Source organism: Trichosurus vulpecula, chromosome 3, assembly GCF_011100635.1.
Source record: "Trichosurus vulpecula isolate mTriVul1 chromosome 3, mTriVul1.pri, whole genome shotgun sequence".
Lineage (NCBI taxonomy): Eukaryota > Metazoa > Chordata > Mammalia > Diprotodontia > Phalangeridae > Trichosurus > Trichosurus vulpecula.
This window is the reverse complement of record NC_050575.1, coordinates 23,838,217-23,865,710: the sequence shown is the minus strand read 5'-3', so window position 1 is coordinate 23,865,710 and position 27,494 is coordinate 23,838,217. Positions and strand designations below refer to the sequence as shown.

Genomic DNA, 27,494 nt, shown 5'->3' with positions numbered 1-27,494 from the left:
CACCAATGAGGAACTAGCCTGAAGAAGGCCCACCACTCAGCACAACTGTGGTTTTTTATCTTTAAATAAACATTTTGGCTCTGGGGATACAAAAAAAAAGGAAAAAAATAGTTCCTGCCCTCAAGGAGCTCACAATCTAACAAACAAATATATGCCAAAAGGCTATATACAGGATAAATAGGAAATAACAGAGTGAAAGCACTGGAATTAAATATATTCCTTCATGTTCATCCACTGTGTCCCCAAAGGCTCTTCATAAATGTATACAGACATATGTATATGTAATGTACAGATACGACAAATAGAACATGGGTAGGAAAGAAGTCTGGGTTGCCTTTGAAAAACTGTCAAATTCTTTAATAACTTCTAATTCCTTCCTGAAACAGAGACCCTTCTCTTTTTTTTTGTTTTACTCTTAAAATTTATTTATTATTTAATATTTGTTTTCAACATTGATTTCCACAAGATTTTGAGTTACAAATTTTTCTCCCCATTTCTAGAGACCCTTCTTTTTAATACCAATATTCTGCTGGTGTTGTATAGCTATGAGTTATTGTACACCATAGTCCCCAAAGAATTGAAATTAAGGATTACCCAAAGGACAACAGAGAAGTGACAAGGCTGTAACTCATACCAAACATGGGATTCTATAGGAGAAATGGAATAAAGAATATAATAAAAGAAAGGCGTGATCAAAAAAGATGTGCTAGTCAAATGGTGAGCAAGACCCAGGTATGCTTCTGTAGGAGATAGAAACAGCACTGAATAAAACAAAGATGGGAAAAGCAGCTGGCTTAGACCAAGTATGCACAGAGGAGATCTTTGGTGGAGGCTATAGGTATGGCCATATTGAATGATCAATTCAAAGAGTATCTTAAGAAACAGGAAGGTACTAAAAGCATGACAGAAAATCTGGGATATTATTAATACATCCATATACCACAGTTTATTCAATCATTTCCAGATCAATGGGTACCCACTTTGTTTCTAGTTTTTTATACCACAAAAAAATGTTGAATTTTGGCATATGTAGTACTTTTCTGTCTTCATCTTGCACTATGTGACTGGTAGGATAGCTGAGTTAAAGTGTGAAACAACCATAATTTTTTCTTGGATGATTCAACGCTTTTCCAGGAAAGCACAGTTCCACCAGTTTGCAGGCACACCTGACTTCCCACAGCTCCTCCAATGTTCTATATTTAGTAGATAATGAAGCAATGTGGAATAGTGGATAGAGAACAGGCCTCAAAGGCAAGAAGACCTCAGTTCCAGTGTTGCTTCTCACTCATAATGATGGTACGACCTTAGGCAAGACACTTAAAAGAGTTGCCAGGGCACTTGGAGACTAAGTAGCCGACAGGATGCTGAACGGTAAGGATAGTGGGAGTTCCCTGTACCAAGAGAAAATAGAAGTTTACAAGACCCTAGCCCTAAATAGAGATCTGGTCTCTTCAGCCAGGAGAAATTTGGGTTCTACTCTGGCCTCTGGCAGACTAGTTTTGACTTCTAAGTGTTTTAGGCAACTCTCTTAAGACTCAAAGTTGCTGAAAAGCTACTAATCTGCATGGGTAGATAGGCTCCTATACCAACTAAATCCTGGGTCCAGTCTCTACCCCATCACCCTAGTTCAGCTGATAGGCCTGGGGATCAAAGCTCAATGTTGTTTTAATTTAGATACATGTATATATGTATATTTTATTATGATTATTAGTGACTTGGAGCATTTTTCATAGGTTAACTTTACAGGTTTTATTTTGCAAACTGTTCACAGTAAAAAGTTTTTCTAAGTCAACATGCATTTATTGACCGTTTACTTCGCTAAATGCCCGGAATGCTGTTTAAGAATAGCTCTTTCACCTGCAAACCACGTGTAACACTAGACTACTAGCAGTAATAACAACATGGAGCGTTTTGAGAGCGCTTCCAGATCCGCAAAGCGCTTTCCACGCTCCGTCAACTGATGCCCCCAACAAGCGTGCCAGGCGGGCAGGCAGGCCGGTCCTCCGGTGACCCCTCGGGTTAAAGCCAGGCCCGCTCCCCCAACCCTTCTTTCCTCCTACTCCGAGACGAGAACTCTGAGCCATGCGAATCGGAAGCCTCCTCCGGCAGCCTAAACCACACACTTGCTCCAGGACCGGGGCTGAGGCGGAGGCAGGCGGCCACCTAGGCCGAAGGAAGGGTCACGCTGATCTACACAGCGAAGAGCGAGACTGCGCCCAACCGCGCTTCATGCGGAGGCCGGGTGATCTGACAGAAAATCTGCTCCCGCCCGCAACCAACCGGAAGAGCGGAAGCCTCCCTTCCGCCCCGCCCACTAGGCCGCAGCTCTCCGAGGGAGGCTGGGGGAGGGGAAAGGTGACAGGGCAGCAGGCAGCCAGCGTTCCCCAACAACAACAAAACAATTACACAAGCAATGGAAACGATGGCGGATGCCTCTCGAGCCCCAAAGAGCCCCGCAGTCCGTCGAAACAGTCCAGTCGAAAGCGATGACAGACACCTGCCATCACCCGCGTTCTTTTTTTCCCCGACTTTCGACCAATCCGGGAAGCTCCTGAAACGACCAATCAGGAGGCTCCCTATAGAGCTCCACCAATCATAAGCTGGAGGCGGGAAATTTAAGCGTCCCGGAGGTGGACGCTCCGACTTCATTTTGAAAACTGGGCGTTTCCGGTTTGTGGGGGGGTGGCAAAAAGCGGTGTTTTCAGGCTTTTCTTTGGATAGTTTTCCTAGAACCTTTTTTGTTAGGAAAGTCTGTTTCGCAGGTAGGTCTGTCCGGAAGGGTTGTTGGGAGGTTTGGGGGGGCGGAGAGAAAACGGGGGAGTGTGGGGGCGGGGGAGGGCCCGGTCAGTGCCTCTGGAGAAGGGGCAGTTTGAGTCACTCGGGGGAGAAGTGGCTCCGCTTCTGGGCCCCGGGGCTCTGGCCCTGAGGCTCCTTCGCCCGGTGATGACGGTTGTAGAGAAAACAGAAGTCGAGTAATTACCATTTAGACCCTGGGAGGGTGGATAGAGTCAGCGTGGCGCCCACCGGTGCACAGAGAGCTGCCTCGGCAAGTCTGCAAGCCCTGGGTTCAAGTCTAATGACACGAACCCACATGCCGGCCGGGTGACCCTGGGCAAATCACTTCACCTCCCGGTGTTCTAAACAATTCTCCGGAACCATAAACGCGGCCGTGGCGCCGATCACCATGGGCGGAGGGAGTTTCCTTCTTGGCAGAGATACTGGAATGTGTCGCTGTTTCCTTCTCCAGCTCACTTTATAGGGGAAACGGAGGCAAACAGGGTTAAGCGACCTGCCCAGGGTCATCCATCTAGTGTCTGGGAGTATTTGAACTCAGGTCTTCCTGTCTTCGGGCCAGGCACGCTATGCACAGCGTCACCTAGCTGCCCTCCACCAAATTAACACGCTGTAATTCTAGCGGTATTGGCCCGGGTCTAACTAACACAGCCAGGTGGCACGGTGGGTAGAGAGAGCATCGGGCCTGAAGGCAGGAAGGCTCGTCTTCCCAAGTGCAGATGTGGCCCCAGACGCTTCTCAGCTGTGTGACCCGGCCAGGGCACTTTGTTTGCCTCGGTTCCTCATTCTGTAAAAGGGGGCCAAGCCACTCCAGTATCTTTGCCAAGGAAACAAGTCCGTAGGATCGTGAAGAGTCGGACCCGTTAGACAACAGCAGTTCTAAAGGTGTACGGCCTATGAATCTGATTTTCTCCGTTTAAAGAAGGATCCATTAACAATATTTTCTCTATTCCATTCCCTTTTTTGGAATCACTTATTGCTACTCTGTCGCCAAACCTCTCTCCCGAAAAAAGGGGAGAAAACCCTCCCTTACAGTATGCGTAAAATACAGACCAGACCCTTTTTGTGTCTCTTTCTGCATCTCTAGTCCATCAACTTATGGGCCAAGTATAGCTCCGCATCAGTCTTTTGGAGTTACTGGGTTCCTTGATCGTAGTTTTTAAGTCTTTGGTGATTTCTCTTTACATTATCATCATTTGGTAGCTCACTCTCCGGTTTCTTGGAATCCTTTTCTCATGTATTAGCTGTAATAACATTTACAAAAAATTTGTTCAATAATTTTCCAATTGACAGGCACCCTCTCTGATGTCAGTTCTCTGCTACAACAAAAAGGGGTGCTACAAATATTTTTATAAGTATGGGTTTGGGTCCTAAGCCTAGTAGTTGAATCTGTAAGTCAATAGGTATGCATAGATAGTGACTTTTGGGGCACAGTTCCCAAAGACTGGATCACTTCACAGCTCTTCTAGCGGTGTATTAGTATGCTTGTACTCTTCTTCAGCTCCCATACAGATAAAGTTAGTGCCTGGTTTTACATAGATGCTGTTTATCATACTGAGGAATGCTTCATTCCTATGCTTTTTAATATGTTTAACATGACAAATTGTAATTTTATTAAATCGCTTTTTTTGTTGTTTATTGATACAAGAACATGATATTTATTGTTTTTGTTAATATTTGTTACATTTATAATTTTCTGATGCTTCTATATTCCTTGTATAAATCTAGCCTAGATTTTTCCCCCCTCAAAAATCGTTTTATTTATTCATTGATTTTTCCCAAAAAAAACTCTACAGTCCTTCTAATGAGTAATTAAAGCTGAGGAAATAATCACTCCCATTTGCTAAGACAAATGTGTGCATATAAAGATGAAATTCACAGAAACGCTGTTGAATGATCACTTTTATACAACCAACTTTCCTTTTGCTTCAGATGCATGAGATATTCTCCTTAGTCAAGGATAACCTAGGCACCTAACCTGGAAGAGACTTAGTGCCAGGGAAAGAAGGACAAGCTGTGTGTGTGTGTGTGTGTGTGTGTGTGTGTGCACGTGCACGCGCGCGTGTGAGTGTGAGAGAGAGAGCGCACACTTCAAGAGTTATTTTTTTGAATTATCAGTGGTTTGTTACTACTCATATGGATAATAGTATTTTGTAACTCAGAACTTGACAACCTTGGTAGGATCACCAACAGTCTATGGTAGGAAATTAGACCTTTTGGAAAAGCACCAAAAAGACATCCTATTTGGCATTTCCTGAACCATAGATACCAAACGCCTTAGTGATCGACTGCCCTTTTCCCTCCCTTGTCTAACTACTTTCTTCCTTTTCCATTTTCTCAAGCTTGAACAAATTTTTTTAAAAAGCTTTGGAAATAAGACTTGTCCCCAGTATTGATTTGTTACTCTTTATTTCTTGTCAGTGATGCTAATATACAAAGGAGTTTTAAGTAAAGATAAACAATCTATATTGCTGTCATTTGGGATGCGCCAAAAATATCAGATGCTGATAAATCCTTCAGTAACAAGATTATAGACCACAAAATTTAGATCTCAGTAATTTCTTCTTTGTATTTATGCAGGAATAAACAGGATTGTTTATTTTTGGAATAAGATGGCGTCTTCATCAGTTCCTAATCGCTACAGAAGGGATGCGAGCACAGAAATGATAAGAACCAAAGTTGCTCACCGAAAATCAATTACGTGGAAGGAAAACAGATATAAGAAATATGAACAGAATAGACACTTTGGCTTAATAGATGTCAATACCACAACCTTAGAAGAGAGAAATGTTCCTCTACTGGATGAGACTATTGAAAACATTCTGGAAAAGGACACTGTTAAGCCAAGTGAGTATTGTAACTGGAAAGTCATTGGGAAACTTCTAAGAAACTGATCCAAAGGGTAATCATTTCTTGTGGAGAAGGTAGAGCTTCAAAGTATTATGTCACCTAAATACTTTAGGTGAAAGGTTTTTAAATAAGGATGGTGTAAAAAAGTAACAACAGCCACTAACTGCCTTGCAGGAATTCATTTCAATTCAATAAATGTTTATTAAGCACCCACTAGATGCAATGCACTGTGCCAGATGCCAGAGTTACAAAGGTTTAAAAAATTATGCAGATGGAGGACTTGGCACCTGATAGGATGTTCAAGAGATGGAAGAGTCAATGATTTACTTTAAATTTTAGTGACTGGGAGGGTGCTGGTGCCATCAATATGAATGAAGAATTTGAATTTGTTTGGAAGGGGATGGAAGGAAAAGTGATGATGAATTCCATTTGGGATATGTTGAATATGTGGAACATTCCTGTGAAGATGCCCATGCAATCGAAGATGCAGGGCTAACGTACCTAATCCTAGAGTTTGATTAAGAAAGAAGGGTTGCAAATATAAATTTGGTCATTAGTATTAAAGTGACATTTGATGCCATGAGCCAGAATAAGTTCACCAGTGGAAAAGGGTGTGTGTGTAATTATATGTAATATACTAGAAGTATATATAATTATAATTATATTGTATATTATATATTACATATAATTATATATAATATACTAGAAGTATATATGTGTGTGTATATATATTATATATGTATTGTGTGTATATATATATGTATATACATATAATACACACAGAAACACATTTAAAGAGAACAGAGAGCCAAGGACTAAGGCTTGGAAAATATTACAGTTAGAGACCAAGAAGAAGAGAGGGAATGTAGAAGGCAATCATAGACAAAATGGAGTTGGGGAAGCTTCATTTCAGGAAAGTCAAGGGAAGAGAGTATGTCAAGAAAAAGGCTATTCCCCAGTGTCTGATAAGGGACTGAGAAAAGAACACTGAATTTGGAAAGGATGAGGCCACTTAAAGTATTTCAAGATGTGTTTTCAGTAAAATCATAAGGTAAAGAAGTCAGATTGCAGTTTGTTAGATGGTGATTGTAATGGGTTTGCATCAATAAAACATTGACCTTTTTTCTTAACTGAGAGGACAGTGGGATTGAGGATGGATGGATGGATGGAGAATGTGAAAAGTTAGTAACAACCTTTCTGAAAGTGTGCAGGGAGGGATGACTTGATGCATAGCTGGACAAACTAGTCTTATACCACGTCATGGTGTCTGATTTCCCTGGGACCAGACAATCTATGTATCTCACATGTTGTATTGCTTCTTTTGCCTTAAGAGTTAACTCTCAATAGTATACGCCAGATGCTGAGTGATCAGCGAAAGGAGAAGCTTCAGCAGTATAAAGAGAAAAAGCTGCTTCAAAAACTGAAAGAGCAGCGAGAGAGAGCCAAAGGAGGAGTATTTAAAGTCGGGCTTTACAAACCTGACCCACCACAGTTTCTTCGAGCTCTTCCAGGACAGAAGACAGTGAAACCTGAACCAAAGAAGGTAAACTGACATCTTAAATGGACAAAAATGAGCTAACTGGGATCTTTGTAAAAGTTTAAAGAATAATAATAATACCTAACATTAATATGGTGCCTTAAGGTCCAAAAAATGCCTTGCGAATATCTCATTTGATCCTCACAACAACCCTGGGAGGGAGGGGCTATTATTACCCCCGTTTTACAGATGAGGAAATTCAGACAAATGGAATTTAAGTGACTTGCTGGATTTGAACTCAGATTTTTCTAACTCCGGGTCCAGTGTTCTTATGTGCATACTAACTTAATTAAGAGGATGATCAGAAGTTTCTATTCTAAGATAACTTTACTTCTATAAGGAATATAATTGAGACATGAAAAATAGGTGAGAGACACTAGAAATATCAGAATTTATAGTTAAAAAGCCTAAAATGCAGGCGGAACTAAAGAATTAGCCAAAAAAAAATGTTGAGTGGGCTGTAGGAGAGTTTGTAGGTAAAATTTGAATAACATTCCAAAAGGCAAAAATAAACCTAGTTGGCCACTCTAAATTTTAATTAATTGTTCCAAGGCTTTCAAAAAGCATTGACACATTTCTTTGCCAAAGACTATTACCATTTATTTCTATGAATCAGCATGTAAGTTTGTGTCTGTGGAAATGTTTTATACTAGCTGTTGTTTGGGTAGGAAATACCTAATACAGATACATAGGTCTTTTAAGGTGAGTGGAGGGTTGAGTTCTCTACGCTTTTTCTTTTGTTCATTAAAAAAGGATTTGGAAATGAGATTATGCAATTAATAACTGTTTTCAGATAATAGTAAGCTCTTCAAGATATTGAAATGCCAAACTTGTGGGTATAAACTGCAAGAAGACCTCACGAAGCTATTTGATAAAGGCAGAAAAGTATCAGATTAACTTTTGTATAAAAAAAATAACACTTTTGTAGAGAGTAATTCTTCTAAACTAATGAGGTATGAGTTATATTCTTGGAGTCCTTGTGGACTATTTTGTGAAAACCTCAACCCTTCATTCTGAGGCCAAAAAGACCAGAATAGCAGGCATCATTAGGAACTATTTTGAAAGCTAAGCAGATAGTCTTATCCTAATGTGAAATATTATGTGTGTAGAAAAGAATCAGAGATAAAATGGAATCTTTGTATGTTTATGATATATACAGTTCTGACCTCTGGGCCTTAAGAAAGAAACAGAACCAGAAGACACCCAAAGAGGGGCAGTTAAAGTAATTAATTCAGTATTTGACAGGTGTCTCATGAAAATAGATACCACCCCTTCTTCCTCTCTTCAGGTATGAAAAGACCAAACTAAATCTACATATTTAGTGTTTTATTAAAATAATGAGAGAGGATGGTATTACTCTGAGCGTTTTTCCCATATGACCATCTAGAATTTGGGAACATATCTTGAAACATGAATGAAGCAGTTTTATGACGAATTAAAGGGAGTAAGTGCTACTTCGCAGAGGACACAGTAAGTTTTTAAAAACTTCTTTAGTCCAAGCTTCTGCTAAAACAATAGAATCAAACATTTAAATTAATCAATAGGTTATTTAGATTAGTTACACAATGAATTTCAGGGCATATCCAAGTAGATCATTAATCTTTTGAGGTCAGTTTTTTGTAAGCAGCTACATATTTTCTACAAAATGTCCTCTGCCAACATAAGAGACAGAATAGTAGATTGAGACCATTGAGCCTATTCAATAGGGCAGGCTATTGTATGTCCAGTGTCATGATGGTCAACTCCCTAAACAAATAGTAACAGCGCTATAGATGGTGTTTGGTTTTTATGCATTATCTAAAATTCATTTAATTCATGATTCGAGTAATTTGGAACCATGCCAATTTATAAATTTCATTTACCCTTTTAAAGCTAATTAATAATGATATCAGAGTACTTGAATTACTTTCTGTTTTTAAACATGTTAAAATCAGTGTAGGAATTGTGATATCATTCAGCATATTGTCTAAGTTAGTGTGGACTAAAACATGCTATTTTATATTCATGGCTGAACTGTAATAGTATCAGTAAGCACCCCAATATTGCCTATCCTTTTTCGAGGAGTTGGGGGGGGGGTGGGAAACAACAGGGTTAAGTGAGTTGCCTACCGTCACAGAGCTACTAAGGTCAAATCTAAACGCAGATCCTCCTGACATTAGGGCCTGTGCTCTATCCACTGTGCCACCTGGCTGCCTCTTGCCTGTCCTTTTAATCTCAAGTCTCCTTTTTATCATTCAGTCTGTCTGACTCCATTAAGTAATGACTATAGGTGCTAATGGCGAGCTGAAGACTTCAGAGTTTGAAGAGTAAAAGTGTATGGCGGTGGGGGGGTGGGGTGGGGTGTGTGGGGGGTTGTAGAAGGAAAGAGTTCTGGTGGTGGGGAATGATGAGGCTAATACTTCCCTGAGGTCTCCCACCTGGGCTGCCAATCCTCTAAACTAATAGAAGCAAAGCAAAAACTATTTTGCTTGATTAGCAGTAGTTTTTCCCAGGGAAAATGAAGTGCTTCTTGAAAGGCTCTTGGGTTAAAGTTACTGGGAATTATTATAACAACAAAATTTAGCTTTCAGGGGACAGTTCATTGGGGTTGGGGATAAGAGCAGTGGAATTCAGTATTTCTACTACTCTTTTGGATGGGATAATACCAGTTTTGCATTTGCCCGAATTGGGTGTTTGATCCAAGAAAGCCTTAGTGATATAGAATTTGTCAAACTTAGGTTTGCTTTTAACATGCTTACATTTACCTCGTTTGTAAATTTTTTTTTTTTTGCAGGGGAGAAGGCAGGGCAATTAGGGTTAAGAGACTTGCCCAGGCTTAGATTTACATAGTGATCAAGCTTCTCATCTTTGAGTGACAAGGAAAATGTGAGGTTAAAACAGTTACACTAACTCCTTTCCCCAAATGGAGTATTTGAAGGACTGACTTGGGGAAGCAGGATTAGTAGACATGTTCTACCTGGCCCCAGAGGGCAGAAGTAGGAGCAGTAACTGGAAGTTGCAAATAGATATATTTAGGGTTGATTTTTTTTTTTTGCAGGGGGAAGGTAGGGCAATTGGGGTTAAGTGCCCAAGGTCACACAGCTAGTAAGTGTATCAAGTGTCTGAGGCTGGATTTGAACTCAGGTCCTCCTGACTCCAGGGCCGTTGCTATACTCACTTTACCACCTAGCTGCCCCAATTTAGGGTTGGTTTAAGGAAAAAATTAACAATTAGAATCATTCAAGATAGTTGAATGAACTTTCCTCGGGAGATAGTGAGTTCCCCCCTTCCCTGGACATCTTTAGACTAAAGTTAACTAGCCATCCTATACAAAGGATGCTGTTTAGTTAGACATTAGTTTAGATGGCTTCTAAGGTCCCTTCCAACTCTGAGGTTTTCTGATTCTGTGTGACAGGATCACTTAGATCATACCTTAGAATTATTTGAAATAATTCCTTCTTCAACAAATATTTTAAGAAATAAGATGTAATTTGTGAACCTGCATTTAAAAACTTGGTTTTTAAAACCCTACAAATGAATAAACAAAACACTGCAGTAAAGCTTCTCAACTTCTGGGGAATTTATTCCTCATTCACGAAAGCAAAAACCTAGTATATGGGAAGAAACTCTTTTGCTCTCAATTTCATAGAATAGTATTGAAAAGATGGAGCAGTTAATTAAAAAAAAGAAAGAAAAGACCCAGAAGTACATCCCTTGACCATTAGATTTTTTTTCTCTAAATTCTTAATTTTATTTACTCTAGGCTATCCAGACCTCTGTACGGATCACAAGGTCAAAGGCTAAGAATCAAATGGAGCAGCCAAAGGTATTTTAAGCAGTTTATGAAGTCTCTTTGTTGTCTTTTCAAAGAATCAATAGTAAATTTTCTAGGTTTTGCATTACTTGTAGATATTTACTGTCTGTGAAGTATTAATTCTGTGAAAATTTTAGGCCAATTAGCCTTCCACTGCTTTAATAAGGAACACTTGATCATTGCATATTGCCATACTTAGTGACAAGTATTTGCAAAAAGATCACCATGAAAATAATTGCAGCTTTTACACCATTGGTTGCTAAGGTGCTAGCAAAATTCTACAGAGAACTTGGTAAGACGTATCAAATCGACATATATTCTGATACAGGGTGACTTTAATGCAAAGGTAGAAAAAAATAAGGATAGAAAGAAATATGTGTGAAAATAGAATTCATGGGAAAGAAAAACCAAAGAAGTCAAATACTTATAATTTATATTGAAGCCTCATGCTTCTATATTATGAACACTTTCTTAAAAAAAAAAATCCCAAGTGCTGTACGTGGTGAGCAACCCAGTCCAAGAAAGAACAGAATTGACTGCATTTTAACAAAGACTTGATATTAATACAGGAGTTATCTTTGAGTTAGCTGTTTTTGTACATTCTAACCATCAACTTCTCAAAACTGGTAAGAACAAGAATTGGTTTTAAAAAAAAGAAAAATGAGAAAAAGGTGAATAAATGGAAAGGCACTTATTAAGCTCTCGCTGTATGTAAATTCTGTGCCAAGCAATGAGAATACAAGGAGAAAAGCCATGGATCTCAGTTAACTGAAAGATGTTGAGAGATCTCATTGTGTCTATTGTTGATTTCAAAAAAGTATTTAACTCCATAAAACAAAACTGCCTTATAAGCTCTTAAAGCGATCTAGAGATCAAGGTCATTCTCAATTCCTTGGAAGTCATAACAGAAATCACCCTATTCAGCGACCCTCTAAGAATATATCATGTGAGGAATAAAACAATTAGGTGGATGCTCATCAGATCTGATGGAGGCAATCCAGGACAGAGTTCGGGTGAAGAAGACATTCCATGTGACTCATGAGGAAAAAATGCCGTCTACCTCCAGAGAGAGAGCTGATGTTGAGATGAGCTGATGAGCTTTGAGTGCAAATTGAAGTATAATTTTCTCACTTTATTTTTCTTACTTTTTTTGAAATATGGCTAATATGAAAATGTTTTGTATGATTTCACATGTACAACTGATATATTGCTTGTTTCGGGGTGGAGAAGGGAGGGAGAAAATTTGGAGATAAAAAATGTTTTTTTAAGTCAAAAATAAATAATAAATTAGATTGTTAGGAAAGAAGGAAGAAACAAACATACAAACATTTTACATGGATGGTGAGGTTCTCCAGGTTTGGCTCTGTTACAGTAATTAAGGTGGGTCTTTTTTACTGTTTTCCCTTTTGGAGCACTTATTTAATCGAGTGCCTTGATGAGTCTGACCTTTATTTCTTTGATTAAATCAAGAATCTTTGATGATCTCCTTACCTCAAGGGAAAGCTTAGTTTACGTGGTTTTGAGTCACATTTGTGATGCCAGAAGCTTTTAGGTCACATGGGTTTGAGTCGCATGTTGTTATGCCCTTTGGCCCTGAACAGGGTATATAAACTCAGAGGTTGGCATTTTTCCTTTGGGGACTCTCACTCACTGGAAGAGTATCCTGTGACTTGAAGAGACTCTGGGCAGCCATTGTTAAGAGGCCCCCCCCACACCCCTACCCCCTCTCCTTGTAAACCCAGATGTTGATGCTTCCCTCGTAACTATGAATTGTGATCTGAAACAGATAAGGTCTGTCTGTTAATATTTGTAATTTCTATTTGCTCTGAAGTTCAGGGTGCTGGCTTTCCCCCCTGTACTAAACAAGTGGTATATGTATGTTCAATTAAGGTAAGATTATTAATCCCTTAAAGTTGCTTTCCTTAGTAAAGCAGATCAAAGAACCTGTGCTGGCAGCTCTTGTTGGGCCTTACACCTCAGCAGCAGCTGCTAGCAACATTGTTGTTACAGGCTAACACATTGTGATGATTATATCAAGCCCCAAGCCACTGTGAAGCCTCTCTTGGTCTGTAATCACTCAAAGAAATTTGGTCTGTTCGTCAAGTGGACTAAGAGTTATCTGTTGCACAGGTTTCAACAGACATTTTGATAGATGCCTTGCTCAGTAGTAGCTCTATCTGGAACAGACAGTATGGTCTGACAATGAGCTAGCTTAGAATTGAAAAGGATGCGAGCAGAGCAGATTGCTTTGGGGACGTTACAAAACTCTTTCACTCACCCCAGGCTTCCTGTGAAAGCAAAGGCCCATCCTTTTTATGCTAAAGCTTTACTGGTGTTTCTATGTGGCAGTACAGCACTACAAAGGGCAATGGAGACAAATGGTGGGTGTCAGCAGTCTGCAAAATGTCACCAATGAAGAACTGAAGAAGAATAGCAGTGAAGGATGTCATGGTGACATTGAATGATGGGAGAAGACAGGTTGGTCACATGACAAGAGGGATGAAAGATAGACAGCCATAGTACCCACTAGTGTCATCATGATGATAGAAGAAAGTGAGGAAGGCCTCACTTGGATGTTGTTGGATGGACTCCCTCCATGGTGAATTATGGAACAACATAGACAAGTCTCACTGAATGTGTTATAATCTTGCATCACTGGGGATGAATGAAATCACAAATCCACTTGAGTATTTCTTACATTGTATCATTTGGGTTGAAAAACTGTACTCTTAGGAAGAATAAGTGGTGGTATCTTTATTTTATTTATGAGGAATCTAGGGCTTAAGAGTGAAGTGACTTGCCCAAGGTCATGCCACTGGTAAGTAACGGAGGTGAGATTAGAACTGGATCTTCTGATTTCTAGCCTATTATTCTTCCTACTCTATGGATACTATGACCTATAAATGAGCAGTTAACCTATAAGAAATTAATAGGACCAGGTAGATGGGTCTTAATCTTCATTCAACAATAGTTAAATGCATTGGGGTTATGCTATGTGCTATGGGGTGGGGGGCACAAAAATATGCTTGCTCCCTGCCCTTAAGGAACTTACTATCTAAGGAGGCAACATGAATTATGTATTCAGTACTAGGAACGGTAGAAATAGTGTTTATTGAAGGAAGAGGAAGCCACTTCTACCTAAGGATAGTGTGTGAGCTGGGCCTTGAATGAGTAAGCTTTGGGCAGTTATAAATGGAACAGGGAGAAAGGGTATTCCAAGGACATTGAGAAACATGTCCAGTAACATGGAGGTAGAGACCTTTTCCAGGGTGTGGCTAAATCCAGATTAGCTAAGGCTTTGTGTGTGTGTGTGTGTGTGTGTGTGTGTGTGTGTGTGTACACACACACGTGAGAGTAGTGGGAGGTAGGGTTTGAAAGGTAGCCCAGATCCTTGCTGTTAGCAGTGACAAGCCAAACCTTGAAGGTGCCAGTCATCACAGGACTCTAATGATGGCAGCCCCAAACAGTTGGTCCTTCTTCATCCAATGTCTACCAAACTCCTACCCTCTTCTCCCTTTATCCTGATAATTCAGTTGATGATTCTATTCCTTTGCTCTATCTCTCTGAACTTTGCAGATTTAGGTTCAGTATAAGGAAAAGCTCTTTAAAAATTAGATCTAAAAGTAAAGTAGATTGCCTTGGGAGAGAGTGGGTTCCCCTTTATTAAAGACCTTCAAGCACAAGCTGGATGATCACTCATCAGGTATATTGTCAAAAGGATTCTTGTTCAGCTGTCACTTGGGCTAGCTGGCCTCTGAAATCACGTCCAACTCTGAGATTCTGTGATATTTATCCTCTCTCTTACTATGCTGTGTCACTTTGGCCTTTGTTGTCATTTATGTTTTATGTGTTCAAGTCATCTGAGCCTTTGCTAGTTTTTGTGGAAGAACTCAGTTTAGCACCTAATAATTTTTAATAGATCTATGTTGACCAGGTCAATAATGGGCACAATATGGAAGCAGTCCAGCCTGGCCAGAAGCCAACTGCTGAACAGCATTCTAGCAAAGAAAGGAAAGGTATGAAGATTTTGGAACTATAATGTGTTGATGCTGCCACAAGAATAGCTTACTGTATTCTATGTAGAATTTGATTTCAGCAAAAAGGACTTTTTTGTCACAGCTCTACAACCTGATATGAGAGTGACTAGATCAGCAGCAAAACAGCTCCCTAAACTAGCCTCATCTCTTCCAGTGAGAAGGCCGACGCCAAAACCTGTCAGTGGTGAGTAAAGTATTCATGGATTTATCAGATAAACAAATGTTCTAGTCACTAATGGTTTGTGTGGTTAGCATTTCAAATTGGAAGGTGTTGTGTGTGTGTGTTATTTTTTAATTGTAGAACAGGAAAAGCAAATAGGTTAAAGGAAAGCTTGAAAAGCGTATTAGCTTACATGGAGGGGGATTTTTTTTCCCATTTACACACGCTCTCCTCTCCATTTTATAGTAGGCTCTTCAATGACAATCCTTCTAAGATAATGCGTTTTTATACAAGTAATAGCATATTTGCTTAACCATAGTTTCTTTTGTCAAGTGAAATTGAATATTTTTATTTCATCTTTCAGAAAACCAACCAGAAAGAAAAGCTCCAACTGAAGAAAGACCTCCTCCAAAGATAGAACTTAAAGCTGACAAAGTAAAGGTATGAATTTCATCTGTCAGTATATCAAACAACATCATATCGTTCATCCCCAAGTAGAATGAGTGGCCTTCAGGCATGTGGGTTCTCCGTCACTGGATGTCTTCAAGCAAAGGCTGGAGACTGGTCATATCAGGAATGGGTTGGACCATTTGGCCAACGAGGTGTCTTAACTCTCAAGATTATGTAGGCCTGAGATTCTGTAATGTTCCCTTTTACTTAGCTAGGCTCTTTTTATAAGCTCGTTGTTATTCCCCCACTAAATTCTGGAATTTTGGAACTGGATAACAATCAGAGATCATTGAACTATTTTCCTGCCTCCAACCCTGAGAAGAATGTAAGCTGCTTTTTTGGGGGGGAGGAGGGAGGAAGGCAGGGCAAGTGGGCTTAAGTGACTTGCCCAAGGTCACACAGCTAGTAAGTGTTTCAAGTGTCTGAGGCTGGATTTGAACTCAGGTCCTCCTGACTCCAGGGCCAGTGCTCTACTCACTGCACTGCCCAGCTGCCCCCAGAATGTAAGCTTCTTGAGGCAAGGATTATTTAGGAATGGTTTTTTGTTTTTGTCTTTGTGTCGCTAACATGTACCTGGCACAGAGTAGGCAATTAATAAATACTTGTTGAATGGTGGGGGGGAAGCATGTAGGATTTAAGTTTTTCTAAATGCCTTTGGAAACCTCAAACACCCAAAGTAACTGAAATAAGAAAGGAAAAATTGAAAAGACACTGCCAGTTTGATTAGGTTAACTGTCAAGTTCCCAAGCTTTTCCTTAAACATAAAGCATCATGGCTGTTTCATAAACAAGACACTCCATCCCTTGGCTCCGGCAGTCTCTCTGGCTGTCCTCCAGGCCTGCAGTGCTCTCCCTTCTCTGCTTCAGCTGCTTCCTTTAAGACCCAACTAAAATCCCACCTTCTACAGGAAGCCTTCCCTAATTCCTCTTAAGTCTTGTACTTTCTCTTTGTTAATTATTTCCTACTTATCTTGTATATAACTCACTTTGTATATATTTATTTACATATCTCCCCCATTAGATTGTATGCTCCTTGAGGGCAGGGTCAGTCTTTTGCCTCTTTTTGTATTGCCAGTACTTAGCATGGTGCCTGGCACATAGTGCTTAATAAATGTTTACCGATTGATTGGCACTTAGGTATCTTAAAGCATTCAAATTAAACAACTACATATGGCGTAATATGAGCTAGGGAGACTTGGGCTCAGGTCTTGCCTCTCCTACAAGATGTGTGATCCTCCCAATGCTCTAAGACTCTTAAGTTGCCAAGAAGGTGTCAGCCAGCACTGGTGGATTTGTCTCATCTTTGAATTCCCTATATCAGTGAAATTACAGGTCAAATCCCTATTCTTATTATCATCAGTGCTTTTGTGATAGAGGAACACTGGTAAGAGGACAAACAGGAATATGAAAATAGAAGAAGGCTAGGGGCAGCTAGGTGGCGCAGTGAGTAGAGCAGTGGCCCTGGAATCAGGAGGGCCTGAGTTCAAATCCAGCCTCAGACACTTGACACATGTACTAGCTGTGTGACCTTGGGCAAGTCACTTAACCCCAATTGTCCTGCCAAAAAAAAAAAAGAAAATAGAAGAAGGCTGCTGTAACAAAGACGCAGTTATGAATAAGAAACTGGATCCATTTTATGTCCTGTAACCTATCCCATAATTCCAATAGCCCAGGCTTTGACAATTTTGGAGTCCCAAGGTTTGTGGTTTCCTACTGTAATGCTGTATGTCTTTAGTGGCCACAAGGGAAAAGGGAGAGAGTACTGTTCATGTTGATAATTGGTTGTACAATATTATAGGTTACCAAGATTTTCTATAATGCCTTGACTTCTAATTAGGAACAACACTGTTCTGCCATTAGAATTTCTAAACACCACTTGGAATCACTTTGTTGGTGCGTGAATGCTGGGAAACTTTTAAAATGAATGTTCTGTAACAGATTAATTTGCTGTGTCATCAGATTGATGTGTTGGGGGAAAGGGAAGGTCTGAGACTCCACTGGCACTGATAATTCCCAGTAAGGAAATTACTTCTACAGATATAGATTGCCAGTCGTGCTACAGCTGAGTACTACAGAGCTGCCTGGAGGCTCTGAGAGGTTGTGATTTACCTAGGTTTACGCAACCATTATGTGCCCAAGGCAGAACTGGAACTCGAGGTTTTCCTGACTCCAAGGCTAATTCTCTCTCCAAACTGCCGGCTGCCTCCCTATGACCTTATACCCTTATCCATTCATTTAACATGTCATAGCTTAGTAACATTAACCTACTGTTACTTATTTACATCTAGGACCTTCCTTCCAAAGTTGGTGTGAAAGAAGATTGCTCAAAGGACCCACTTACTGAAGGACCTTCTCATGACTTTGAAAAATCACCAACGGAAGAAATTGCTGAATTTCTTGGAAAAGAATATTTACCTGAGACAAGTTTTACTTCTCAAGTGAGAGAGAAGCCCTCCTTTGCACCTGAAAATTTTATGTTTCAACCACTAGATAGTCTAATGAACTACAGAATGAAACCCATTTCCCCACAAAAGGAACATACTTTTGTGGAACTTAGTTGTTTCTGGAGTCCTTTGCAAATTAAAGAGTAAGAATTTAATTTTAATTATTTTATTGTAGTTTATTTTTTGCTAAGTTGTGTGACAGGTTAGTGAGTTATAGTTTAGCCTGTGTTTTTTTATAAGTACTACTTAACTGTAATTTCTTAAATTCAAGGGATGTTTTTGTCTTTATTCTTCAAAAGATTCCAGTAAGAGACATTTTCCTATGTGTTTTTTTGGGGGGGAGGGGTTCTGAAGAGGGAGACATAGTTAATCTTATTCTTCAATACAGTCTTTGTTTTCAGTGCAAATCTTTGCTTGCTTATCAATACTGCCAGAAACAATTTCTAGGACAGCATAATTGCTGCCATAGCAACATTTCAGAGATGCTTATTTCTAGAACTCTGCTCTTAAAGAAGACTACCTCTAGAAATAAAACAAATGTCAAGATGCTTTTTTTATAAAGCTAAGAAAAGCCAATAGAAGTTTGAGACAACAAGATGGTTACAAAGTTATTTTGTAATGACAGCAATTTTATCTTCTATTACCCAAGATCTTCTTTTACTGGGTAGTAATTTTCTTTGCTAAGTTTCCTACCTGTCTTCAGAGGCAACTAGATGGCGCAGTGGATAGAGTGCTAGGCCTGGAGTTAGGAAGACCTGAGTACAAAACAGGCCTTAGAGTCACTTAAACTCTGTTAATCTCTGTTTGCCTAATCCACTGGAGGAGAAAATGGCAAACCACTCCAGTATCTTTGTCAAGAAAAGCCCATACAGAGTCATGAAGAGTGAACTGAACAAGTTTTCCTTTAGTACTCTGATAAGATGCTAATGAATCTTAGAATTTCTTTGATTCAGAGTAACAATGGAAGGTGTCTATAAATAAGATTTTTTTTAGAAAGTAAAATTTTTAAATAATATGTAAACCTAATTTCAAATTGTGTGAAGTATGTGGAGTTATAGTTATTTTCCATGTTGCCTGAAGTAATTTTTTTTGTTTTAGTGATAACTTTCAAGAATCAAAAAAAGAAACTTTGAAAGAGAGTAAAACTCATTGTAATACCCCAGCTCAGCAGGATCTGATTGATTGGCAAACTCCTCCAAGATCCCAGGAAATTCTGGATAAAGGTATAATAAGTGAACTTGTTAAATTTTGATCTTTTTCGAGTACACGTTATTAAAATCTACTTAGCATAATTTCTACTTTGTGATTCAGGATTAGTTCATATAGAAACTCTCAAGGCCAGGAGAGGTGAGGAAATATGACTAGGGAATGGTGATAGTGACAGAACAAGGAATACCAAGTGAGAAGATATAACGAATGGACAGAATAAAAAGAAATATTGCTAAATAGTTTGGAGAGATGAAAGGCTGAAGGATGGTCATAGCCTTGATTGTTCTTCCTTCTCTCCTCAGCTTCCAGTCCCTCTGCCCCTTCTCAGTACTTTGCTTGGCTATCATTGCTACTCTGAATACACTCTTTTTCCTTCCCACTTTCAATCCGTTAGCAAACTAATTCAGTGCTACACCATCTGCTGCCCTCTAATCCCTTGCTCCCAGGTCCTGTCACCATTTGTACTCTGCCAAACCTCAACCCCCGACTCAGTCTCATTGTCCTTCTCAGCTCCTTGTCCTCCCTCACCCCTGTATTCAAGCTCTTACCAAGTCTCTTCATTTCTTCCACAAGATCTCTTGCACATTTCCCGTCTCTTCACCCTGGTTCAGGCCTTAATCACATCTCACCTGGCCTGTTGCAATAGCCTGTTTGTTCTCCCCAGTCCAAGCTGTGTTTGACAAAGCTACTAAAATGACTCTACTAAAGCAAAGGTCTGATCAATATCTCTCCCTCTACTCAAACTCCAGCGGCTCCGTATTCTAGGGTTACGTAGAGGCTCCTCTGTCTGGCATCTAAATCTCTTTACAACTTGGCTCCTTTCTACTTTTCTAGCCCTATACATTAACCACACTGGCCTACTTGCTGTTGTGAATACACTGCACTCTGTCTCCCACCTTTCTGCCTTTGCCTTGGCTGTACTTAGTGTTCTTTCCTTGCTTCTGCTTCTTGGAATCCTAGGTTTCCTTCAAACCTCAGCTCAAATACCTTCTTTGCTTCCCCCCACACACCCTTCCAGCTGCTAGTGGTCTCCCACCTATGGACCTTTTATTCATCGTATATCTGTTCTGGTAGTCCAATAATTTTTAAATTATCTCTCCTGGATCTATTTTCCAGGTCAGTGGTTGTTCCAATGAGATATTTCACATTGTCTTCCATTTTTTCATTCCTTTGGTTCTGTTTTATAATATCTTGATTTCTCATGAAGTCACTAGCTTCCACTTGCTCCAGTCTAATTTTTTTTTTAAATTTAAATTTATTTATTTGACATATTTAGTTTTCAGCATTGATTTTCACAATAGTTTGAATTACAAATTTTCTCCCCATTTCTACCCTCCCCCCCCACTCCAAGATGGCGTATATTCTGGTTGCCCTGTTCCCCAGTCAGCCCTCCCCTCTATCACCCCCCTCCCCTCTCATCCCCTTTTCCCTTCCTTTCTTGTAGGGCAAGATAAATTTCTACGCCCCATTGCCTGTGTATCTTATTTTTTAATTGCATGCAAAAACTTTTTTTTTGTTTGTTTTTGAACATCTGATTTTAAACCTTTGAGTTCCAAATTCTCTTCCCTCTTCCCTTCCCACCCACCCTCCCTAAGAAGTCGAGCAATTCAACCTAGGCCACATGTGTATCTTTATGTATAACCCTTCCACAATACTCATGTTGTGAAAGACTAACTACATTTTGCTCCTTCCCAACCCATCCCGCTTTATTGAATTTTCTCCCTTGACCCTGTCCCCTTTCCAAAGTGTTTGTTTTGATTACCTCCACCCCCATCTGCCCTCCACTCCATCATCCCCCCCTTTTATTTTTTTTTTATCTTCCTCCCTCTTCTTTCCTGTGGGGTAAGATACCCAACTGAGTGTGTATGGTATTCCCTCCTCAGGCCAAATCTGATGAGAGCAAGGTTCACTCATTCCCCCCTCACCTGCCCTCTCCCCTCCTCCCACAGAACTGCTTCCTCTTGCCACTTTTATGCGAGATAATCCACCCCATTCTATCTCTCCCTATCTCCCTCTCTCAGTATGTTGCTCTCTCATCCCTTAATTTCATTTTATTTCTTTTAGATATCCTCCCTTCATCTTCAACTCACCCTGTGTCACACATATATATACACATAGATATATACATACATACACATTCACTTATATATATACATAAACATACATATATATATATATGCATATTCCCTTCAGCTACCCTAATATTGAGGTCTCATGAATCACACATGTCCTCTTTCCATGTAGGAATGTAAACAAAACAGTTCAACTTTAGTAAGTCCCTTGCAATTTCTGTTTCTTGATTACCTTTTCATGCTTCTCTTGATTCTTATGTTTGAAAGTCAAATTTTCTATTCAGTTCTGGTCTTTTCACTGAGAAAGCTTGAAAGTCCTCTATTTTATTGAAAATCCATATTTTACCTTGGAGCATGATACTCAGTTTTGCTGGGTAGGTGATTCGAGGTTTTAATCCTAGCTCCATTGACCTCCGGAATATCGCATTCCAAGCCCTTCGATCTCTTAATGTAGAAGCTGCCAGATCCTGGGTTATTCTGATTGGGTTTCCACAATACTCAAATTGTTTCTTTCTGGCTGCTTGCAGTATTTTCTCCTTGATCTGGGAGCTCTGGAATTTGGCGACAATATTCCTAGGAGATTTCTTTTTTGGATCTATTTGAGGAGGCGATCGATGGATTCTTTCAATTTCTATTTTGCCCCGTGGCTCTAGAATATCAGGGCAGTTCTCCTTCATAATTTCTTGAAAGATGATATCTAGGCTCTTTTTTTGATCACGGCTTTCAGGTAGTCCAATTATTTTTAAATTGTCTCTCCTGGATCTATTTTCCAGGTCAGTGGTTTTTCCAAGGAGATATTTCACATTGTCTTCCATTTTTTCATTCCTTTGGTTCTGTTTTATAATATCCTGATTTCTCATAAAGTCACTAGCTTCCACTTGCTCCAATCAGATTTTTAAAGTAGTATTTTCTTCAGTGGTCTTTTGGACCTCCTTTTCCATTTGGCTAATTCTGCCTTTCAAGGCATTCTTCTCCTCATTGGCTTTTTGGAGCTCTTTTGCCATTTGAGTTAATCTATTTTTTAAGGTGTTGTTTTCTTCAGTGTATTTTTCAGTACTTTTTTGGGTCTCCTTTAGCAAGTCATTGACTTGTTTTTCATGGTTTTCTCGCATCCTTCTCATTTCTCTTCCCAATTTTTCCTCTACTTCTCTAACTTGCTTTTCCAAATCCTTTTTGAGCTCTTCCATGGCCTGGGACCAGTTCATGTTTTTCTTGGAGGTTTCTGTTGTAGGCTCTTTGACGTTATTAATTTCTTCTGTCTGTATGTTTTGGTCTTCTTTGTCAGCAAAGAAAGAATGCAGAGTCTGAGACTGAATCTCGGTACGTTTTCACTGCCTGGCCATAATCCCAGCCAACTAACTTGACCTTTGAGTTTTTCAGTGGGGTATGACTGCTTGTAGACTACAGAGTTCTATGTTCCACGTTTGGGGGGGAGGTGCCAGCTCTGTCACACCAGCACTACTCCTTCCCCAAGAACCCCCAACCCAGACTGGGCTTAGATCTTCAGCAGGCTGTGCACTCCTGCTCTGATCCGACACTTAATTCCTCCCACCAGGCGGGCCTGGGGCTAGAAGCAGCAGCAGCTGTAGCTGCCCCACCTCCACTGCCCCCGGGGCTGGAAGCTGAACCATGAACTCTTTCTACTCCCGCAGCTTTTCCCACTAACCTTCTCCGCAATCTTTGGTGTTTGTGGGTTGAGAAGTCTGGTAACTGCTGCAGCTCACATATTCAGGGCGCTAGGGCCCCCTCCGCCCGGCTCCTGGTCTGGTTGGTCCACGCCGCTCAGGCTGGCCTCTGCTCCACTCCGTTCCCAGCTCCCAGCTCTGTGTGGGATAGACCTCACCCAGAGACCATCCAGGCTGTCCTGGGCTGGAGCCCTGCTTCCCTCTGCTGTTTTGTGGGTTCTGCCATTCTAGAATTGGTTCAGAGACATTTTTTATAGGTTTTTGGAGGGACTCGGCAGGGAGCTCAGGCTGTTCCCTGCTTTCTAGCTGCCATCTTGGCTCCATATATCTGTTCTGTTTATATTCAAGCACACATCTTCTACTTTGGTACCTCTAGAGCATTTGGCCCTGCAGACCCCTCTCTCCTCCGAGTTTTCATGACTGTTCTCTGGCCCAGGGCAGTTTGACTGTACCTCACAGAGTATGAGAAGGGGACTAATAGGTAAGAATGTTGGAAAAGTAGGTTGAGGCCAAGTTGTTAAGAGTTTTAAAGGTCAAACAGAAGAGTTAGTGTTTGATCTTAAAGCTCATTGGGAAGCAGCGGATTTTAGGAAAATCCCTTTGGCAGCTGGTCAGATATCGATTGGAGTGAGGAGAAACTTGAGGCAGGGAGGCCTAATAGGAGGCTGTTGCCATAGTCCGGATGAGAGGCTGTGAGTGAAGAGAACAGGTGGAGTGTCAGATGTAGAGAGAGAGAGCAAGATGTGGAAACTGATCGGACATGTGAAGAGTCAGAATGACGCCGAGGCTGTGAATCCTGAGTAACCACAAGGATCATGGTGCCTCAGCAGAAATAGGCGAGTTTTGAAGAAGGCTGGATTTGGGAGACATAAACGGATGCATTCTGCTGGGGACATGTGGAGTTTGAGGTGACTGTGAGACATCCAGTTTAAAATGGCCAATAAGTGGTTGATTTATGGGGACTAGAGCTCACAAGAGAAACTAGAGCTCTAATCTAGTCATCATTATCAAGATAATAATTAAACCTCATGTTAAGCTGATGAAGACACCTAGAGAAAGGTAAGAGGGGGCCTAAGACAGAGTTTGGGGGTCTATCTAGTGCTCCGATACTATATTATATACCTGCTGCCTCTGGAAGAAAATAACAATGGAAAATCAACAGTTTTCACACTTAATAGTTTTGGGGGTTTGTTTCTTTTTTTTTTTTTAATTATAGATCATCTTTCAAATAAAAATGGAGAAACTAAAACAAATTCAGATGACCTTCCATTAAATGCACATATCCCTTTGCTTGAAATAAATGAATATCAAGTAGCACCACCACAACATGATGTACCATATTTCAGGTTTGTCACTTTGATTTTTGGCAGCTAAAGATTTTTTATTTGCCTTAATAAACATTTATTAAATATTGATTATGCAGAGAATAAGTATCAGGGGAGATATGAAGCAGTGATAAGATCTGATCCCTACCCCAGCGGAGCCTATAATTGTATGGGGTGTAATACACATTGATAAATGTAATGCTAAATATTACTTTTCAGCAGTGTAAAAGTGCTACATGAGGTGTCAAGGGTGGAAACCCATGGGGAAGGCTCATGAAAAGCCTCATTGAGGACTTAGTATTTCTGTTGTGTTTTGAAGGATGGATAGAAATTGAGTAAGTGAAGAAAGGGGAGAGAGACATTCTAGGCTTTAGAAATGATAGCAAAAGCAGTAATGTCAGAAGGACAGGATAGCTTTGGGAAAAGACAGTTCATTTTGTCTAGGAAATAAGAATGAAGATGCATAATGTCCTGATTGCTCTGGCTAGGGACATCTCCATGAGAAATCAATAGAGAGCAAATCTACACATGTCACATTGAAAACTGATGGAGGCTTTTGCTCCTACTGTTCTCTTCAAGGCTGATGTTATGGTGAAGGCATATCCAATTATGCAATTGCTAAATATAACTTCAATTTTAAATTTGAATATTCCATACTATATTCTGTGTATAGAATATTTTATTTTTAAAATTTTTTAAATTTATTTCTTTTTAGTTTTCAACATTCATTTCCATAAGTTTTAAATTTTCTCCCCATTCCTCCCTCCCATCTTCCTCCCCAAGATGGAATACAATCTGCTATGGGCTCTACACATACATTCCTATTAAACACATTTTCACATTAGTCATGTTGCATAGAAGAATTATAATTAATGGGAGAAACTATGAGAAAGAAAAACAAAAAAGAAAATAGTCTGCTTCGCTCTGCATTCCAGTTCCATAGTTCTTTCTCTGGATGTGGATAACATTTTCCATCATGAGTCCTTTGGAAAAGTTTTAGGTCATTGTGTTGCTGAGAAGAGCTAAGTCTATCAAAGTCAGTCACTGAACAGTATGGCTGTCACTGTGTACAATGTTCTCCTGGTTCTGCTCACTTTACTCAGCATCAGTTCATATAAGTCTTTCCAGGTTTTTCTGAAGTCAGTCTGTCCATCATTTCTTATAGTCCAATAGTATTCCATTATATTCATATACCACAGCTTGTTCAGCCATTCCCCAATTGATGGGCATCCCCTCAATTTCCATGTACAGAATATTTTAAAGTATTTATATTGAAAGACACGGATACTGATTTCTAATTCACATCCATCTCATTTTGTGTATTAATATGGGAATGTTAAGTATATTCAACTACTAGAGTGTGGGGACACAATTGTAAAATTAAAATATTTCTCTCATAGAAATATTCTTCAATCAGAAACTGAGAGATTAACAGGATTCTGCCATGAATGGGAAAAGAAACTTATACTGGATATTCCTGATGATGGTAAGAAGATATCATTTAGGTAGTGTGATCTCAAATTTATTTTAGTGATTTTTTAAAATCTAGAGTTGGTCTATTTTAGAGCTTGACTTTTGTTCAAGGAGAAATTTCTGTTTAGTGTGATGTTAACATTAATTCTCTTGTATTTCTCTGCTAGAGTGGAATATGGCTAATAGGACATAAATAATTTGTGCTATTTGATCGTAATTTTTCCTGTGACTTAGAGGCCATTTTTATTTGCTCCCTCAGTAATCTGGCTTCCAGCTGCACACTCAACTGAAATTATTCTGTTCAATATAGTGACCAAAATACTTTTACTAAAGCGCAGCTCTGACCATGTCACTTATAACCCCTCCCCACACAACGAAGTCCAAGTGGTTCCCTATTGCCTCTCTTTATTAGACGGTTTCCTTCCCACAAAGAGCGCTGGGTCTAGAGTCAGGAAGACCTGAGTTCACATGTGGCCTTGGATACTTAGAAGCTGGGAAAGTTACTTCCCTCTGTCTGCCTCACTTTCATCAGCAATAGAATGGTCATAATAGGGACAGCTACCTCCCAGGGTGGTTGTGAGGACCAAATGAGATAACAGTTCTAAAGCACGTAGCATAGTGTCTCACGTGGAGTAGGCACTTAACAGATGCTTCTTCCTTTCCCTTCTCCCCCCCCCCCAGCCAAACTAGCCATTGGGTGGTGTGACTCTGGACAAGCCATTCAGTCTCTCAATAATCTCCCCTCCGTCCCCAGGGCAGCTTTCTAAGACTATAAATTACAGAATAATTGCCCATCTGTCCTGGGGTTGGTAGAATGAGTTTACTATAATGGTGACGTTATAGATCTTGACCTCCCCTTCCCACCTCACATAACTCTCACTCACAACCCCTCCCGCCAAAAAAGGGAAATTGGGGTTTGGGGTCTTCTCAGCACAGTCAGGTGGCAGATTTCAGGCTGAATGTTTGTGGTTTATGAATGAACTTTTTTTGAACCTATTTTCCATATAGCTAAAGATCTCATTCGCACAACAGTCGGTCAAACAAGACTCCTTATAAGTGAAAGGTTCAAACAGTTTGAAGGATTGGTGAATGATTGTGAGTATAAATCTGGCCAAAAGAAGATTACCTGCATGGATCTGGATGGATTTTGGGATATGGTTAATTTTCAGGCAAGTAGTTGTCTATTGGAAATATAACTCAAAAAGAATGTAGTTTTTTTTTTTTTCTTACATTAGCATAGTAATGATGTTTAAGATGTGGAATAGGAATCTGGATTTTTCTAAGAGCAATATTAATCCATAGTCACAGTATGTTTATGGTGGGACTTCAGATTAAGTACTGCTTTAAACTTTTTTAGATACTACTTTCTTTCCAAGGATCTTCATTAAGAATTCTAAGTCTGAAAGTTTTACCTGCCATTTTAGGGTGAAGAAATGGCCATAGGGACTTTATTCATAAACATAATCCTTTATGTGTGTTTTAGAAATGCAAGCATAACTGCACACTGATAGACTATCATTATTCTAAATCCCTTAACCACATTTTTTTTTAAATAAACTTGGTGATGCTTAGGAACAATTTGTAGGTATTATTCTCAAATTTCTTTTTTAACTTGTGGCACCAGTCAGTCACTAATAACATTTATTACTTGTTTTTACATATATTTA

At 39.8% G+C, this 27,494-nt stretch overlaps 1 protein-coding gene across 1 annotated transcript in view; it reads left to right on the top strand.

Annotated features, from left to right (window-relative positions):
- The first annotated feature begins 2,682 nt into the window (after positions 1–2,682).
- DLGAP5 (DLG associated protein 5) overlaps positions 2,683–27,494 on the top strand; it is a 32,700-nt gene continuing 7,888 nt past the window's right edge. Inside the window, exons 1-12 of the mRNA XM_036748095.1 lie at positions 2,683–2,762; positions 5,374–5,640; positions 6,975–7,186; positions 10,923–10,985; positions 14,893–14,989; positions 15,093–15,194; positions 15,535–15,611; positions 17,908–18,206; positions 19,162–19,286; positions 24,246–24,375; positions 25,755–25,840; positions 26,836–26,996. Of these exons, the coding sequence (XP_036603990.1) occupies positions 5,406–5,640; positions 6,975–7,186; positions 10,923–10,985; positions 14,893–14,989; positions 15,093–15,194; positions 15,535–15,611; positions 17,908–18,206; positions 19,162–19,286; positions 24,246–24,375; positions 25,755–25,840; positions 26,836–26,996 (1,587 nt within the window). The 5' untranslated portion in view covers positions 2,683–2,762; positions 5,374–5,405. The remainder of the gene's footprint in view (positions 2,763–5,373; positions 5,641–6,974; positions 7,187–10,922; positions 10,986–14,892; positions 14,990–15,092; positions 15,195–15,534; positions 15,612–17,907; positions 18,207–19,161; positions 19,287–24,245; positions 24,376–25,754; positions 25,841–26,835; positions 26,997–27,494) is intronic.